General features: G+C 43.4%; 1 protein-coding gene across 1 annotated transcript; it reads right to left on the bottom strand.

The window, feature by feature from the left end:
• Nucleotides 1–1,056: 1,056 nt before the first annotated feature.
• On the bottom strand, nucleotides 1,057–14,804 carry ENTPD6 (ectonucleoside triphosphate diphosphohydrolase 6 (putative)). Its single transcript, XM_010180035.1, has 13 exons — nucleotides 14,464–14,804; nucleotides 13,037–13,113; nucleotides 12,108–12,251; nucleotides 10,887–10,962; nucleotides 9,273–9,308; nucleotides 8,010–8,098; nucleotides 6,569–6,648; nucleotides 5,636–5,700; nucleotides 5,179–5,280; nucleotides 4,564–4,704; nucleotides 2,898–2,954; nucleotides 1,738–1,850; nucleotides 1,057–1,492 (listed from the first exon to the last, which is right to left on the bottom strand). The coding sequence occupies exons 1-13, from the start codon at nucleotides 14,720–14,722 to the stop codon at nucleotides 1,403–1,405; spliced, it is 1,329 nt and encodes a 442-aa protein (XP_010178337.1). The 5' UTR covers nucleotides 14,723–14,804; the 3' UTR covers nucleotides 1,057–1,402.
• Nucleotides 14,805–15,863: the final 1,059 nt, after the last annotated feature.

Genomic DNA, 15,863 nt, shown 5'->3' with positions numbered 1-15,863 from the left:
GGCACTGGGATGGCATGTGCGGCTGGGGATGGTGGAGGGACTGTGATGGCGTGAGGGACGGTGCCAGGGCACTCATTTCTCAATCCACCCACCCTGCGGGCTCTGGTGCTAAAAGCCACACCACTGCCACATTTTAATTTTAAATTGGGGTTTTATTGTCAGTACGGTGGGGTGCAAGTGTCCCCTGTACACTTGGCTGCAGAGCCAACAGCCACGCAGCACTGCACGCTGCTGTACCACGTCTCGCTCCCCCAGGAAAGGACAAGCCCGCCAGCCAGGACACACACTGCTGGCTCACCGAGGCTGGGCTCTTCTGCACCCCGAAAAGACCACTTGGGTCTGCTCTAAACATCCACACAAACACAACACAATTCCACAGCTAGGTTACAAACACATCCTCCCCAGCTCCCGCTGCCTGGAGTGGTGCATTGCAGCTACCTTGCCATGGCTCAGTGCAACCACAATACATTCATTTATCAAAGTGAGATGCATCTGCAGGAAGCGGCACCCAAAACACCATGTAAATACATTCATCCTGGGCCCGACACTAACCTTGCCAAGGCACAAATGTCCAATAAGTTGTACTTGGGGTTTATTTTTGTGGCTGCGTCTTGTTCATCGATCTTAAGCTGACTGACTCCAGAACTGTCAAATCCATCATTAGCTCTGCACCCAACTCCCAGGCCTTGCTTGCCCAGATCCAGCAAATCCAATGTTGCCTTCCACCATCTATCTCCCAGCAGCTAAGGAACCAGCATTAGGTTCCCCTACAGGGCATAGAAGCTCTGACTCATGCCTCTACGTCCATATCCAGTTTCTGGAGTGCTCCTGAGCTTTGTTAGTTCAGCAAGTGGAAACCAGAGCTGAGATTTCCACACAGGATTTCAAAGCTGTTGCCTGCCAGCAGCACATCAGCACACACGCACAAGGTCACCTTCAAACACGGAAGTAGTAAAATAAAAATCATCACTGAAAACTGCTGACAAACAGGAAGAACCACCCTGAAATCAGGACGGTAAAGAGTTCCTTCTGGAGTGACCATTTCCAACAGCGACTTCAGCACAGGACAAGCACATAGTACAGGCATATTCCAAAAAGGTGTGTTTTTCTCATAGAGATCATAGATGTCCTGCAGAGTCCTGGTTTTCCTTCAACAATGATCAAGCTTTACATCAAGTTGACTGCAGATGCTGTCAAAGCAAGGCTTGTTCTTTAGGTACTGCACTCTGCCCTGTAAAAAAGAGCTAGTGATGGAGGGGACTTGGCAGGGGGTGGGAGGAAAGGAGCCTAGTTTATGACGACCTCCCAAAGCACTTTGGAGGCCAAAAGCAGGCCCTTCAACAGATTCTCCCGTGTTGGGCTTCCAAAAACTGAAATTCCCAAAAGTCACCTTCAAGGAGCTTTAGTACTGCAGTCTATTGAGTGAGTCGATGTAATGAAAAGTGGCTCCCAACGCCCAGCTCGTTTCAACATTGTCAATTTTCCGGGCAAGCTGGGAAAACAAACAAACAAACAAACAAACACAATTCTTTGGAAGAAGCAGCATGCAGGGTGAATACAGTGCTGAAGCTTATCACAACCAGTTATCACCATTGTGTGGACAGTGTCCCTCCAACCCTCAACCACAGACCACGTGGTGTAGCAAGAAGGTAAATTAAGGACTGAGCTACGGGCATGATGAATGCTGCCTCGGCACCCTCCTGCCCGCTCCCCCCAGCAACCCATTTTGTGCATCACCTTAAAGACTTGGCTCTTTGGGAAGCCCAGCTCTTGCAGGAGGCAGGTGATGTACGTGAGGTCCATGCAGAGAAAAGGGCTGCTTCCAGGGCTGATCTCCATGGTCTTACATACTACGGAGAAAGAAAACAGTGTCTGGATGTGCACTGTGGGGTCGGGCCTAGTATCAGCCCAGCTTTGAGAAACCTCAAACAAATCCATAAAACACCGCTTGTCAGCTGAGTTATGCAGTGATGGGACCTATTACAGTGAAATGACTGAAATGACATGCACACATTAGCAGAAGTACAAGAGCTTTGGCACACTGGAATGAAGATCACAGCATTCTGTGTTGCCCCTAAGGCAGCTGAGTTTCTTGTATCTCTCTGGGAAAGGTGGAAAAGGGTCTCCCACTTTCCTTCTGTCTACTTCAAGCCTTTAAAAATCTGAACAAACTCAGATGTGTTTTGTTTCTCAAGCATAAACACTCAACAGATGTTGACAAAGCCAAAGGAAAATGAAGACAAAAGACAAAACAAAAATAAACCCCACTTCCTTCTCAGGATGAATTACACAAATTGTAGCCCAGAAATCAGAGCTGCAACAATTGTTCAGCCATTCATAAAGTTTACCAAAAAGCCCCATGTCAGTTTGATGAAAGCTTGAGTTTGTGCTATTAAGAAAAGAATGTTTACATTTGTAAATCTGCGTAGGCAGTTCTTTCTGCAGCTGATGAAGCGAAAAGCTATGAACTAGTTTTCCCCCTTTTCTGATTAACAATCAAGCATATGAACAAATCTTGAGACAAGAAGAAAAATTCAACCAGATTAGAACAGGTTATGCTAACAGGATGAGAACCCCCGCATCTATTTTGAAAGCGTGATTTCAGGACAACTGCTAACTGGCAAGTTTGTCAGTAATTCTTGAGTGAGTTTCGCAATCTAAGTATTATAAGATGTGTCTTATGTGGGCTGCAAAAGCAAGCATTAATATAAAAACAGTTGAGATTTTCAGAAATAAGCAAAAATGTTGGTGAGATGCTATGGAGAGAGGTGCTCAAGAGAGATGCTCAGTATTTACTTAAAACAGAAAAATGAGGCTTCTTAGCATGTCATATGTTTGCCACCTGAGTATGAATTTACACGCAATTACTAGTGTGTGTTTGACTATATTTTACTCACCGTATTTAGCTGCAATTTCAAAGTCACTGACAGTTAAGCTTCCTCCTTTTTCTTTATCTAAAAGAACAAAAATGTAGTCTTTTATGGTTTTTGTACAAAGGCAATTGTAGCTTCAAGTCATAAAAGTTGTTTGGAAATCAAACCTTAAGCCACTGAAATCAATAACAAAACTCACACTTGCTTTAAAGGTAAAAGAACCTTTAAAAGTTTCTTAATACAGATTGAAAAGCCTCGTTTTATGAAGAACTTCCAGCCTTTTTTCCTAAAGAAACATAGTTTACAGACTCTCTCACCATGTCCCTATGTCTGTGCTGCCCTGCCCTGTGATGCCTGAACGCAGTTAACGCCTTTGACCAGATCTGACAGGGCAGTGGTGCTGTGTGACATATTAAATCCGAAATTATTGTAAAACAAAGTGGCTGAGGAGGGGAGTATGTCTGTCCATGCTATCTTGAGATCTCATCAGCCGCTTTTCTACCACTGAACATGACAGCCTTCTGTACACCAGCGTACCACTGGAAAAGAGATGGGATGCATTTTGAATACATGTGGAATTATCTGAAAAACTTCATCCACCTAACAAGGTCAGTGAATAAAAACACACAGCTCAAGATCACTTTACTGCTTTACTGCCTGTTGTGGTTTAACCTGGCAAGCAGCTAAACACCATGCAGCTCCCTTGCTCACTTCCTCTTCCTCCTTGGTGGGGTGGGGAAGAGAATCGGGAGAGTAAAAGTAAAGAACTCATCAGTCGAGATAAAGACTATTTAATAATTAAAATAAACCAAACTGAACTTGAATATTAATAATGCCAATGAACTGCAACAAGAATGGGAACAATCATAATAAAGCAATCAAAGTTATGCTCAGCTCACAAGCAGCAGTCACTGGCTGTACGCCAACGAAAATGCAACAAGGGAAGGGTAAGCCTCAGGAACTGAGATGGGCCACCATCATGAAGTTGAATGAAGGGAAAAGAAGGGATCAAAGGAGGAACCCAAGGGAAAAGAAGGGTCATCACCAGCAAACTCCCCAATTTACAGCAAGTGTGACATTTACGGGAAAGAATACATCCTTATTGGTCAGCTTGGATCACACCCAGATCATCTGTCCTGGGTCACCTGTCCCAGAGAATCCCAAGCTTTCACTTCCCCTCCATCCTCTTGTGCAGAGAGAAGGAAAAAAAAAACAGCAAACCAAACCAAACCAATGAAACCATAACCACAGGTGCAGGTGAAAGACTCAAAAACAAACCTTGAGAAATGTAAACATCTGCTGGCAAGAACCAAACCAAAAAAAATCTTTTCAGCTACTGTAAGAAAAATAATTCTATGCCAGCAAAACCAGGACACCACTCAAGAAATTTGTTCGTCATTATGAGGGCTTTTTTCTCTTTTGGACTGTAGTTAAGAAAACAAGAATTTCGGAAATGCAATTTGTTTAAAAAACACTACCAGAAGTTGCAGGTCCTACTTCACAGCCCTAGTCTATTCTCTATAGAAATTAAATAGTATTCCAGATCCAGTTGAGACCAATACTACACAGCAGTGTAACAAAAGACTAAATTCCACAACAGGTCAGCAAAGCATTGTGATGTGTATAAAAGTGTTACCATTTCCTCCACAACTTGTCATTTAAAATGAAACAAAACCAGGAGTAAACGTACCTATGAGACCAACCTCTGCTGCACGGTCATAGTAGTAGGAGAAGGTGTAAAAATCCAAGTCCTTCACTTCCTCAGCTTTATGCACCTTTTTGTAGAGCATCTTTGCCACTTTGTTAGAACAAGACTCATACAGAGGCTCACCTAAAAGAAGGCAAAGAAACCCAGCATATTATAGGCAGAGAGTTAACTATACAATCAATCTATTTAGGATCTGCCAGGAAACAGGCTCCCTTTTGCACAACAGCACTTCATAAGCTCTTCACAAAGAACTGAAATCTGCCTTTTCTTCCAGTGTCAACACTTACCATCCTCAAGTTGGGACTAAGTATGCGACAGATCAGAGATGGACAACGTCATTTGAGGCAGAAGGATCTTGAAAGACCTGATCAGGGATTGCTTAATTCCATCTGCATTACTACCAGCAGCTTCTCTGACTGGACAGACACACCATGGCACAGGAGCAAAGAGCTGCAGAGTCTCTTTAACAGCACGTCAAGAGGAGCCAGACAGAACAGTAAACAGAGAAACTAGTGTCTTTGCAAGAGCCTGAGAGTATATAATTTACTCTGCTAATAGCATGCTGGCCTAGATAGGAAGAGAGAGAAATCACTATACCTGCCTTCTGTCCTTTAATTTTGTACACTATCTCAGCGTGTTGCCATTCCGATTTGAAGCCAGGTGGTAAACAAGGGCTGATCAATTCCTCCCCTTCTCCTACTGCAGAAGCAAAACAAAGCCACATTAGGGGAAAAACATAAGGAGTTAATTTCAGATCCCTCACCCCCAGCCCTGCTCTATACTGTCCCACAGCTTCAGCAAAGCACCTCTAAACTCCAGTCACAGCTCAGATGTCCCATTATCCTCCCCAGGGCTGGTAAGAATCCAGGTCTCCTGGGATCTAGCAGTGTCGCCTCCTGCATTCATCTCACATGCACCCAGCCATGGTTACAGGAGTCCACATACCACTCAGGAACCTTACGCTCAACAGAAAGGGGACAGACAACTCCCCCCCCCCAAGAGGGCTACATACCCTATGCTCAGAGCCAAGACTTGAGGAGTGCCCACAACTTACAAGGTTTTCCCTCAACTCCTCCTAAAATGGCGAGCCTTGCTGACATCAGCCCAAGTCCCAGGTAACTGCAAAGGGATAAAAGCCTCTGTGAACAACAAACATCCTTCCTCTGATTCTCCATCTGGCTGGGACATGCCAGTCTCCTCTACATGTTCCCAGCAAAATGGCTTGTGTTGGCAGCCGATGCACATAAGGGGAACAATGTGACAACCTCCTCTCATATTACCCTTACCCAGAAAGATAATCTCTCTTTGCAAAAGCACAAGCAATAGTAATGGTAATCTGGCTCTTGAAGAACTGGGAATGCTGAAGGTACTCCCCTAATGTTTCTCCTACTCAACAGTTGACTTTTTTTGAGCCCAAATGTAGGTGGGAAGATGCTGCTTCCTTCTGCTCAAAACACTGGGAGCAGGGGAAGACAGTGAGGAGGAAGGAATAGCAGATAAAAAGTGCTGTGAACTGACTGCAACCCCCATTCTTCATCCCCCTTCGCTGCTTGGCGGTGAAGAGGTAGAAGAGCTGGGAGTGAAGCTGAGCCTGGGAAGGACAGAGGGGTGGGGAGAAGGTGTTTTTGATTTTGTTCTTATTTCTCATTATCCTACTGTTTAATTTGCAATAAACTAAATTGACCTCTAAGTCAAGTCTGTTTTGCCCATGATGGTAACTGGTGAGTGACCTCCCTGTTCGTATCTTGACCTATGAGTTTTTTGTATTTTCTTCCCCCTGTCCTGCTGATGGAAGGGGAGTGACAGAGCTGCTTGGTGGGCATCTCATGGGTAGCCAAGGTCAATCCACCACAATGATGTGGCTCAGGTTTCTCCGCTTCTCCCCAGTACTCATTTGCAAGGACCCCACTTCGGCAAAACACCTAAATCTCACTGGCTTCACAGAAAGCTTCTGTCTGTACAGTGTGCTCTCTTTCCCACAACTAACCTGTATGAATACAGCTTGTAGGTGCTGTTAAACATCTGAAATGAAGTTGTGTGGCCAGCTGGTGATGTCTGGAGAGTTGCCTGGAAGGAGAAAAAGATGTCACTGAAAGGTTTCTGCCAGCAGCAGTAAACATCATCAATGCAATCTTCCAAAACATTAGGCAAAATTTGAAACAATCCCAGCATGGTTCAGCTAGAAACCGTGAATTTGCAAGTATTTTGACTTGACTGCTGATACACAAGACAACCACAAAACCTGGAGCTGAAATAGTGTCTTCACACGAGTCTAACTTGGTTAAATTTCTATTTGTATCCACATCAAAACCGTGTATAGAAGAATTCTTTTAATTAAAAAGAAATCCTTGCTCCAGCTCTTAACTACTTTTGTCAAGAGGCCACAGCAACTGCCTCTTCACATGATCCTTTCCTAGGGAAAACTGGGGGCAAAATAATATGAAAGCCAGGCACACAGTAACTTCCTACTCAAGTTAATTCAGCTGTGAACTTCCACAAGGCAGGGGAAAAGCACATCACTGTGCTTGCCAGGGAACAGTGAGGACCAGCCTGTGGTCTGAAGAAATGAAAGGGTAGTTATCTAAAGGACTTTGCAGCCTCTTCCCCAACTGCGCCAGCAGAGCTAGTGCATTTGTGGGGAGCAAAGCTCAGGCCTCAGTGCTATTCATGCTGCTCATACTTTAACACCATCTCTAAGTCCACATCCTGGACTCTTCACATCCCCTGTCATTTTGCTGTAAAAGCACAATGTCTTGACTATGCCAGCCTGGGACATAAGGTACAGCATCCCAACCCTCTGCTTTTGTGCAGCTTCACTATGAACAGTATCTCTGCTCAGGCCAGAGCCTTACGACTCCGCAGCCACAGTGCTGCCAGCTCACAGAACACCTACAAAAATGCCTCAACAGGAAGCTGAAATGACGAACGTCAGCATGGATTTTTTACTGCATAATGACAGTTGCTCCTTAGAAAGCATTCATTTGCATCCAAATGAACTGAGGAAAACCAGAAACAAGGATTGAGAAAGTCATCTTACTGTGTTCTTAAAACCCAATATAGGCCAAATATTGGACTTGAATTCATGAACAGCATTGCCTTTGAGTTCTTCATTATAAGCAGCACGAACTGAGAGTCAAGAATTAAGATGCTCAGGTGAACACTGCATTTTCCTCCAGGTAAAGCAGCCCTGGCACATTCACCACATGCACCACTGACCCTCTTGGAGCAAGGGGACTGATAAAGGGTTGTGAATGCCTCCATGACCGACCACAACAAGGCAGATGTGACCAAGTGACTTAGGGTTTTCTGTCAGAAGTGTGGCTTCATGTCACACTGACAAACTCTTGGTCTGTTTCCAAGGGAAAGACATCTGAGCAGTGACTGATTGCTGCACCAGCATTTCCCAACAGGGTGCAAGTTCACATTACCTCAGTGCGTGGAAGGAAGGTGATTTGTGTTGATCCACCACCCAAATCCAGCATGCCTACGCTTCTCTTCTGTGGATCATCCAGGCTACCTGCAATGCATGACAGAACAGAAAAAGCCATGGTGGGCGCTGTGAGAAACTGGCTAGGAACAAAACCAGAAGTACAGTGCTAACGAAAGAGGACAATCTAACTCCACCTGTCAGCTTCCAGCCAGCACTAAATTATACCGTCATCAGTAGATTTATTTTGGCTTTATCAGGGTGACCTGAAAATCTTCAGCTGACAGAGTTTCTTTTATTTCTCTGGTGGCTGTTCATGCCCTAATTACAGCAGCTTTGCTTACTGGATTCCTAAACATTTTTCAGTGGACGCAAGGACCTTTTTGCAAACTCTACTCTGGTAACCACTTTGTAACACAGAGGAATGTGGTTTCCTTGGCCACCTCTTCCTGATCCCTTAGTGATATTTTGCAGATTCCTATGGCCAAGGGGATGGCAGACTGAAAAAGCTGGCCTAAGAGACAGCTCGCTTGGAATTCTTCCTGCTGCCAGCCCAGACCTCTCTTCTCATTTAAATACAGCTCCTCTCAGTAAGACCCTTCAAATACACCTTCCTGACAAGACCAGTGTGTGCCAAGTACCTTGGTGTGCCTCGTGACAGCTGATGTTTGAAGATCTCTGACCTTTCTGATATTTCCTGTGAGCATAAAAAGCTTTAGAGCACTTGTCATGCTGCTCCACATGTTGTGTGCACTGAACAGAGCGCTCCTATGGCAGACTGCTTTACTTGCTGTCAGAGAGCGCTTCAGCTTAGTTTTTTCTTTACTCTTCAGCTACCCTTTTCTAAGGCAGCAATGTAAACACTTGTGATATTTCTTTGTTGTAAATCTGTCATCCAGCATAGCACTGTTTTTTCACTCTGTGCAGCTACCAAGCACATCTAGAATAGCCACATTAAAAATTTAGCCAGAGCTAGTGGCAGACTCTAAAAAGGAATAAAATGCTGTAGTACCCTACAGGGAATTGAAAGAAAGGCTACAATAAACATCTAGGAAAAGGGATTAAACTCCTCAATCTGCCAAATAAATGGCCAAAATCCTAATGACTAAAACAGGCCAGGCCAAAACCAACTACTGACTTATTCCCAAATCCTCCTTTCTCCCACTCCACCCCAATGAATAAGCAAATCCCATGCAGGGGCAGAAACCAGCACAGATTTCACAGCATCGGTCATATCTTCATGCACATGCTCATGTACACATACCTGTTAAAAAATTTATTGTGATCCAGGCTGAAACACCTAATAAGGAAAAGATTCAGAAGACAGACTGTTAGAGCACACCATTTCATTTTACCTAACAACAGCAACAAATGTGGTGAGTTGTATTACAAGGTCTTCCTGCCTTCGCATCTGTTTAGCTGGAGGCATTTTTAAGTCTTCTCATAGTTTAATGGCATCATCTAAACAAAATAATCAGCAAACCAGAGCCTGTCATCCATCAACAAACAGAGACACCCAAGACCATCTGCCACAAGCTCCCTTGTCCCCCTTTCACACATGGAGGGCTGCTAATACAAAGTCCCCAAATGACGTCTAGCTGAGATCTAAGTGAGACAGACCTTCAAGAATGATGAACAGGACTGGCTCTGCTGAGCATCCCATACCCACCTTGACCCAAACTCACTGTTTCTACCACTGCCAAAGCCTGTCAAAAACCAAGATTAGATGCCTTGAACAAAGAGAACGAGCTTCTATACCAGAGCTTATGAGATATTTGGAAGAGAAGCCCCACATATGAAATGCCTGGAGAGCTCTGTATCTCACAGGTCAAAAACTCAGGCGAGAAGTCACAAAGGCTTCAGTCCTATGCTAAAAGACAAGGAAATGACTGACACTCACATTGTTAATTTTCTAGGAAAACATCAATTTGTAGGCTTTTGTTTGATGACAGGCACTCAACTTTCCTTTTGGTAACTAAGAATTTTCATCTTTTCAGTATTCCAATTTTTGCTAGTTTCCTTTAAGCATTTTTTTGTAAGCCACATTGTTTCTGTCCTCTTTTTGTTTTATAAACCTTTCCCCCATAAATTAGATTAATTAGTGGGCCTTATGTTAACAAATTCAAATATTTATCCATGTGGTTAAAACTCAAGACATGCTAGACAACGCGGTCCAGTTCAACCCCTGGCTGAACCAAGGCTGTCACTGCTATTAATGATTTCAAAACAAAACAAAAAGAAGAATTACAGTGTCTTTCTTCCATTAAGCAGTAAAAAAGAAACTCATAAACAGCTCCAAACAGCTCCAGCTATTTTAAAGTTTGGTTTCTAAGCAGATATAAAACACATTTCAACACTCAGTTACTTAGAATTTAGACATGTTTCTTCAAATTATTTTAAATCAAGATTGATTCTGGTTTCTGTCCTCAGGATTTTTTATGAGCACCAACTTATTTCAGCATGTATTTTCTTCTCTATATAACTTTTTTTTTCTGACTGAATTCACAATCGCACTCGTTAGATCAGTTATAATTAACATTATAACCAAATACTTCCAGAAAGCTGTGATGAGCATTGTCAAGAGCAGGGTGTGCAAAACCAGTTGTTGAAGACCACCTCGACAAGCAGATATTCAGAAACCTTTCAGGAAGTGCTGACTGCACAGTGGCTTTCTGGTGATCCCACAGGAACTGCATGGCACTTGGAGCTTTGAAAACCAGGACAGAGTTCAGGACTTCGAATTGGAAAACACAGTGTGCTATGTATCTCTTCGGCAGGCACTGCCTGAGGCAGCGTAAAAACTGCCAAACCCGCCGCTTGTGGGTTCCCACTATAGTGAGCGGGAATCTCCCAAAAGGGTCTCCACAAGTTACCCTACCTTCATCGGTTCCGTTCATTATTGACACGCAGTTGTCCCTCACAAAGAAGGGGGAGGCCTGAAAAATCTCCTTCACCTGTAATTCAAATAAAAGCTACACTTAGAGAAATCTGTTTTCAATCTTTTTCTTGGAAAGCAAGTTTGTTTTTTTTAAAAACTCCAGTTTTACAAAACTGCCCCTGTTCTTGGGTCAGAACGTGACAGCTGCTCACCACTTTGTTTGAAGTTCAGAGCTCAAAATGCATCAGCCAGTGCTCTGCTATATAAAGTCAGCAATTTACATATTGTGTCTGCAGTTTGGTGCAGAGACAGGGATAGATGTGTGGCTTTGCAAGCATGTAGACTGCTCAGAAATGCCATTAACAGGGGATGGACATGGGTAGTGAAGGGAACTGTTTACGTTGCTGCAATTGGCGACCCACAAGGTATTACATATGCACAGGAGAGGCAAGGAGATGGACACTCTGGCTTTCAGGCATGCCCCAGGGAATGCCTTTTTAACAGAAGCGTGTTGGCTTTTAGAGGTCCTCTACCCTACCTCCCACATGAGGTGGCAAAGCCCTACGTTTCCAGAGCCCTGTAAAGTAACAACTGCAGCAGTTCCAGCTGAAATTCGGTGTGGAAAAGAATAGGCCAGCTTGCAAGCAGCAGAGGACAACAGAGACATTGGTTTCAATCACACCACATTTCTTCTTTCCAGTTATTGCTTAGAAAAAGAGTACACTTAGTGCACACTTAATAAATTTTTCCCACAGCTCTAAGGTCTAGAACATAATATTTTATTAATATTTTAAAATATTAAACATATTTTACATGCCTATAAATACAATTTGCACTATTTCCGATCAATATAAAGTTGCAACCCTGCAGCAGCAGGCTGCTAACATGACTAATCAAATAGCAAAGAGCTTTTCTTAAAATAGATGCATCCTGGTCTAAACCACCAACAGACACAGCCAGTAAGAACAATCCTGTGGTGACTGTTAGGAGTATCTCATTACACTTGTTACATTATACGTGATTTCCAGACTTATTTGAAGCTGTTGTAATTCCTCTGTCCTTGTACTCATGCAATTTCTCCCCCCAGCCCCATTTGCAATCAGGTAGCTCTGCACTGCTTTCAAGGTTAAATGACACAAAAGGAGTATGTACCTTACACAGAAGGGACCAAATTTTGTCATAAAATTTCTGGAAAGTGAACTGCAAGACAAGAAATAGTACCTTATCCAGCAGCTTCTGAGCTTTCTCTCCTGGCAGCAAGCGCAGCCCAGCTGTGGCTTTCAGGACCAGAGGAGTAAACTTCCACAGCTCCACAGGAACCTCCTTCTTCGCCACCTCCAGGAGCTCTCTTATTCCCTGGCCACTCTGTGAGCAAAGAAAGAACATTAAAAGGCATCTTGGAAACTTTAGATTTGCCTTTCTTGGAAGGGCAAAAGGGTGCTCAGAGGTATGATTCACTGTAAGTGTGGAACAGAGGCAAGGGAATGTCACAAGGGGTCAGGAGAAAGTGGAGGACTCACTATCTGCTACAGCCTGAGGGCTGGTGGGTATGATGGGGATTATCCAGCAACAGGTCAGCAGTCGCTTTTTCCAACAGTGACACAGAAGACTCTGCCACTGAATGTTTAGGCTACAAAAGGTTCAAAAGGCAGTATGACAGATCCTTGGGGGAAAAAAAAAGGCCATTGGAGCCAGTAAAACACTATGAGCTGGGTGTAGTCTGGCACAGGAAGTCCCTAAATCCCTGTGAGCCAGAAGGTAAGAGAGATGGGAGAGAAATCGCTTGGTACTTGGCCTGTTTTTCAGGCTGTTTTCCCGAGAATCCAATTCCGGTCACTTTTGGAGAAGGCTCTGCTCCAATGCAACACAGCTCTTTTGTCATTTTAAGTGCATAAAAATTCTTAAGGCAGAGATAGGAAAAATATCCACTGTGCTTAATTAACAACATCACAAAGCAGAGCTTGATGCGTTCTGTTCCTTGTTCCTCTGCACACTGACCAACTTTTATTTTGGGCTTGTACCATTTGGAGACACTTCCCTGAACTGAGACAGTTCAGCATACTGAACCACAGCAAGATGTGATTTGCAGGGCATATCAAGAACAGGAGGTTTTGGGGCATGTACTTTTACAGTAACAGAATCAAAATTACCTTTTCGACATCATCAGCGTACGCAGATAGACCTGGCTTCAGCGCTTTAAACGTCTCATGGGTTAATTTGGGTGTCTCTGTTCAAAAGCAGTATTTCAAAATAAGTAATGGTACAAAAAGTTTTGCATACACAAAAAGAAAACCATTTTACAAATTACATCATTACGTGCTAATGGAATCCAACTGAAGCCTCTGTCTAATGAACTATCAACAGCCACCTGACCTTTAGATACAGCCCTTGCTTTGGAATTAGCTCCTGAGAAAACCATTTTAAAAACTCATGACTGTTTTTCAGGTGCTGGTGTCCACTATGCATACATTTTTCATGCACTTAAGACAATTACCAGATGAGTGCAAGTTCTCTCTGAACCCTTATGCAGCTTTCCAGACTGCATCAGTAACAAAGACCCAGCGCGCTCTGTTCTGGCTAAGTTTGACTCCAGTAAAACTCAGTGGAAGTTTTACCATCATTTCCAGCAGCAGCAGAGGGAGCCAGACCTAAGTATTTTGGAAATCTGCAGTACAGACGATTATATGAGCAGGCAGAGAAGACAACATAAGCTTGATAACATCCTTCTCCTGTACCCAACTACACTCCATAAAGTTTCTGACACTATATGCTGAAACTGTGTTTAAAGAGAAGCGGGCAAGGAAAAAGCAGAGATTCAGGAATATACTGAAAGAAGGAAATCCATGAGCTGCTGTTTAACAGGTTTGGTGGCTAAGCCGTACACTAGCTTATTCTCCAAACCTATGGTGCTTCCCACAGGCCAATCACACCATACACTGCTAATCCTTAAAAGCATCCTCAGATCACCTACTAACAGCATCCATGCGGGTTCTTTCATCTTTCAGTTTCACAAATAGGAGCTGACAACACCTAATCAAATAAAGCTTACGACTTCAGAGGAAACCGGAGCTTTTTTGTGTACTTCTGTCTCACTTCTCAGCAACAGTTTCTGTTCAGATGCAATACACAGCAATTTTAATCAAACCGTGAAGTTCTGTAATTTAAACCCAACAATGAAGCCAAGGATGCACTAAACCAGACAATGCAGAGAAAAGCAGCTCACTGCCAGGAGCTGGAGATAGCCACCAACCTCATGGTGAAAATTTGGGGGAATAAGGCAGCTTGAATTTATAATCCTCTCTTCCACCAGGCAGTGTGATGAAAACCTGTTCCTCAAGGCACCATTCTAAAAGTACAGCTGCTACTTAGTTCACATTCTGACATTGCAGCATTTTCTCCTTGTTGAGTGCTTTCATAACTTCATCCAAACCCACATGCTTCAATCATAACATACTTCCTGATGGTTCTCTAGAAAGCTGAAGCATGTTTGTTCAAGTAATCCCTGGAAAAGAATCATGAATAATCTGCTATATGTGTTATGGAAGAATTAATCTAACGTGCAATGAGCAGGCCATACCTTTGGGCTGCTGTGTAAATTTAAAAATATGGATGCGAGTTCCTGTGCTTCCTGCGTCAAACATAATTCCATAAAAGACGGAGAGGTCTGTGGTCAGTGCCTGATGGTCCAGTCTGTCTCTCCTGCTGTCAGCAACTCCTTCTGTTGCTCCCACAACTGGTTTGGAATCCAAGTGCCATTTTATGTACGCAACATAAATAGCTACGCATGCCAAAATCCCAAAAACGAAGAACCGCTTTGATATCTTCATGGCTTCCATTTATCAGATGTTTCGTTTCATCCCTTTATCAAATGCTTTATTTCTTGTCCTTCACACAGAATAGGTGGTTCCCACATCACTCCTATATCCAACAGAAAAGAGATGTGTTTTTTTCTCTAAGCCTGCTGAAAGGATCTAAGAGTATAATGGTTATTTGAGAAGGGCATGCTATTTTTCCTATGGTTCAGAAGGAATATATCCATCCTCCTACAGCTAGTTTTAAGACATAAAGCTACATGAATCCTCCCCATTGCTACTGGGGCCTAAGAAGGAGCAGAGTAAGGAAGGTCTCTCATACAATCTCCTGCTCAAAGCACGGGCAGCTATGGGGACACACCATGTTGCTCAGGGCTATATCCAACTACATCTTGAAAGCCTTCAAGGATGGAGATTCCACAACCTCTCTGGGGAACCCGAATCATTTGCAGTTATCTTTGTAGTTCCTGGTTGGTGAAGGAGGGACCAGAAGACTGGACAAGGACAATTTAAAATCAGTGTTTAAAAGGCAAGATGGAAGATTCAGGAAGTTAAAGAGTCCCCCTCCAAGCTCCAATGCCAGAAAAGAAACCATAGCAAACCACAACACAAGAAATCTACAAGCACTCACGATATCATCAAAATGATTACCAAAAAAGACAGTGGTGATTTATAAGGTGCAAATTACACCATATTTTTCCTTCTTTGAGAGTGTAATGAAGAAGAGAAACCAACTGATGAAGTTGACTTAAGGTTTTGACACATACATCATCTGTTGATAGTGTGAATTCAGGAGGCGTACAGAAGTTGTGAGGGGGAGGAATTTAAATTCAAGGTGATTACAATGTATTGCCAAAAACGGGCAAGATAAAATTTCATAAAAATGGAGAAAAGGCAAACCAGAGGTACAAATACACATGAAGAATAGATCACTGCAGGGGAAAAGCAACTGTAGGCTGTCATGAAACAGAAATCTGGGAGATGGCATTAAAAAAAAAATTAAATCTTTCAGGCTTCTCTCAGCAGGCGCAGAAATGTAGGTGGCAATCGCTGCACACACGACGTGATTACTCCAATCTTCTGGTGCCAGAGAGGCCCCAACTGCAGCTCCAGGAGAGCTAAAAACGTGCCAGGGGAGGACAGCGGCAGAAACGGGGTGACCCTG

This window comes from Mesitornis unicolor, unplaced genomic scaffold (genome assembly GCF_000695765.1).
Source record: "Mesitornis unicolor isolate BGI_N332 unplaced genomic scaffold, ASM69576v1 scaffold19222, whole genome shotgun sequence".
NCBI classification, from domain to species: domain Eukaryota; kingdom Metazoa; phylum Chordata; class Aves; order Mesitornithiformes; family Mesitornithidae; genus Mesitornis; species Mesitornis unicolor.
This window is presented reverse-complemented; position numbering and strand designations above follow the sequence as displayed.

Coding starts and splice junctions, on each gene's coding strand:
- ENTPD6 (XM_010180035.1), bottom strand. CDS start 14,722: ATGGAAGCCATGAAGATATCAAAGCGGTTCTTCGTTTTTGGGATTTTG. Junction 10,963..12,107: donor CTCAGAAGCTGCTGGATAAG/GTACTATTTCTT, acceptor TTTGAATTACAG/GTGAAGGAGATTTTTCAGGC. Junction 8,099..9,272: donor CACAATAAATTTTTTAACAG/GTATGTGTACAT, acceptor CATGCATTGCAG/GTAGCCTGGATGATCCACAG.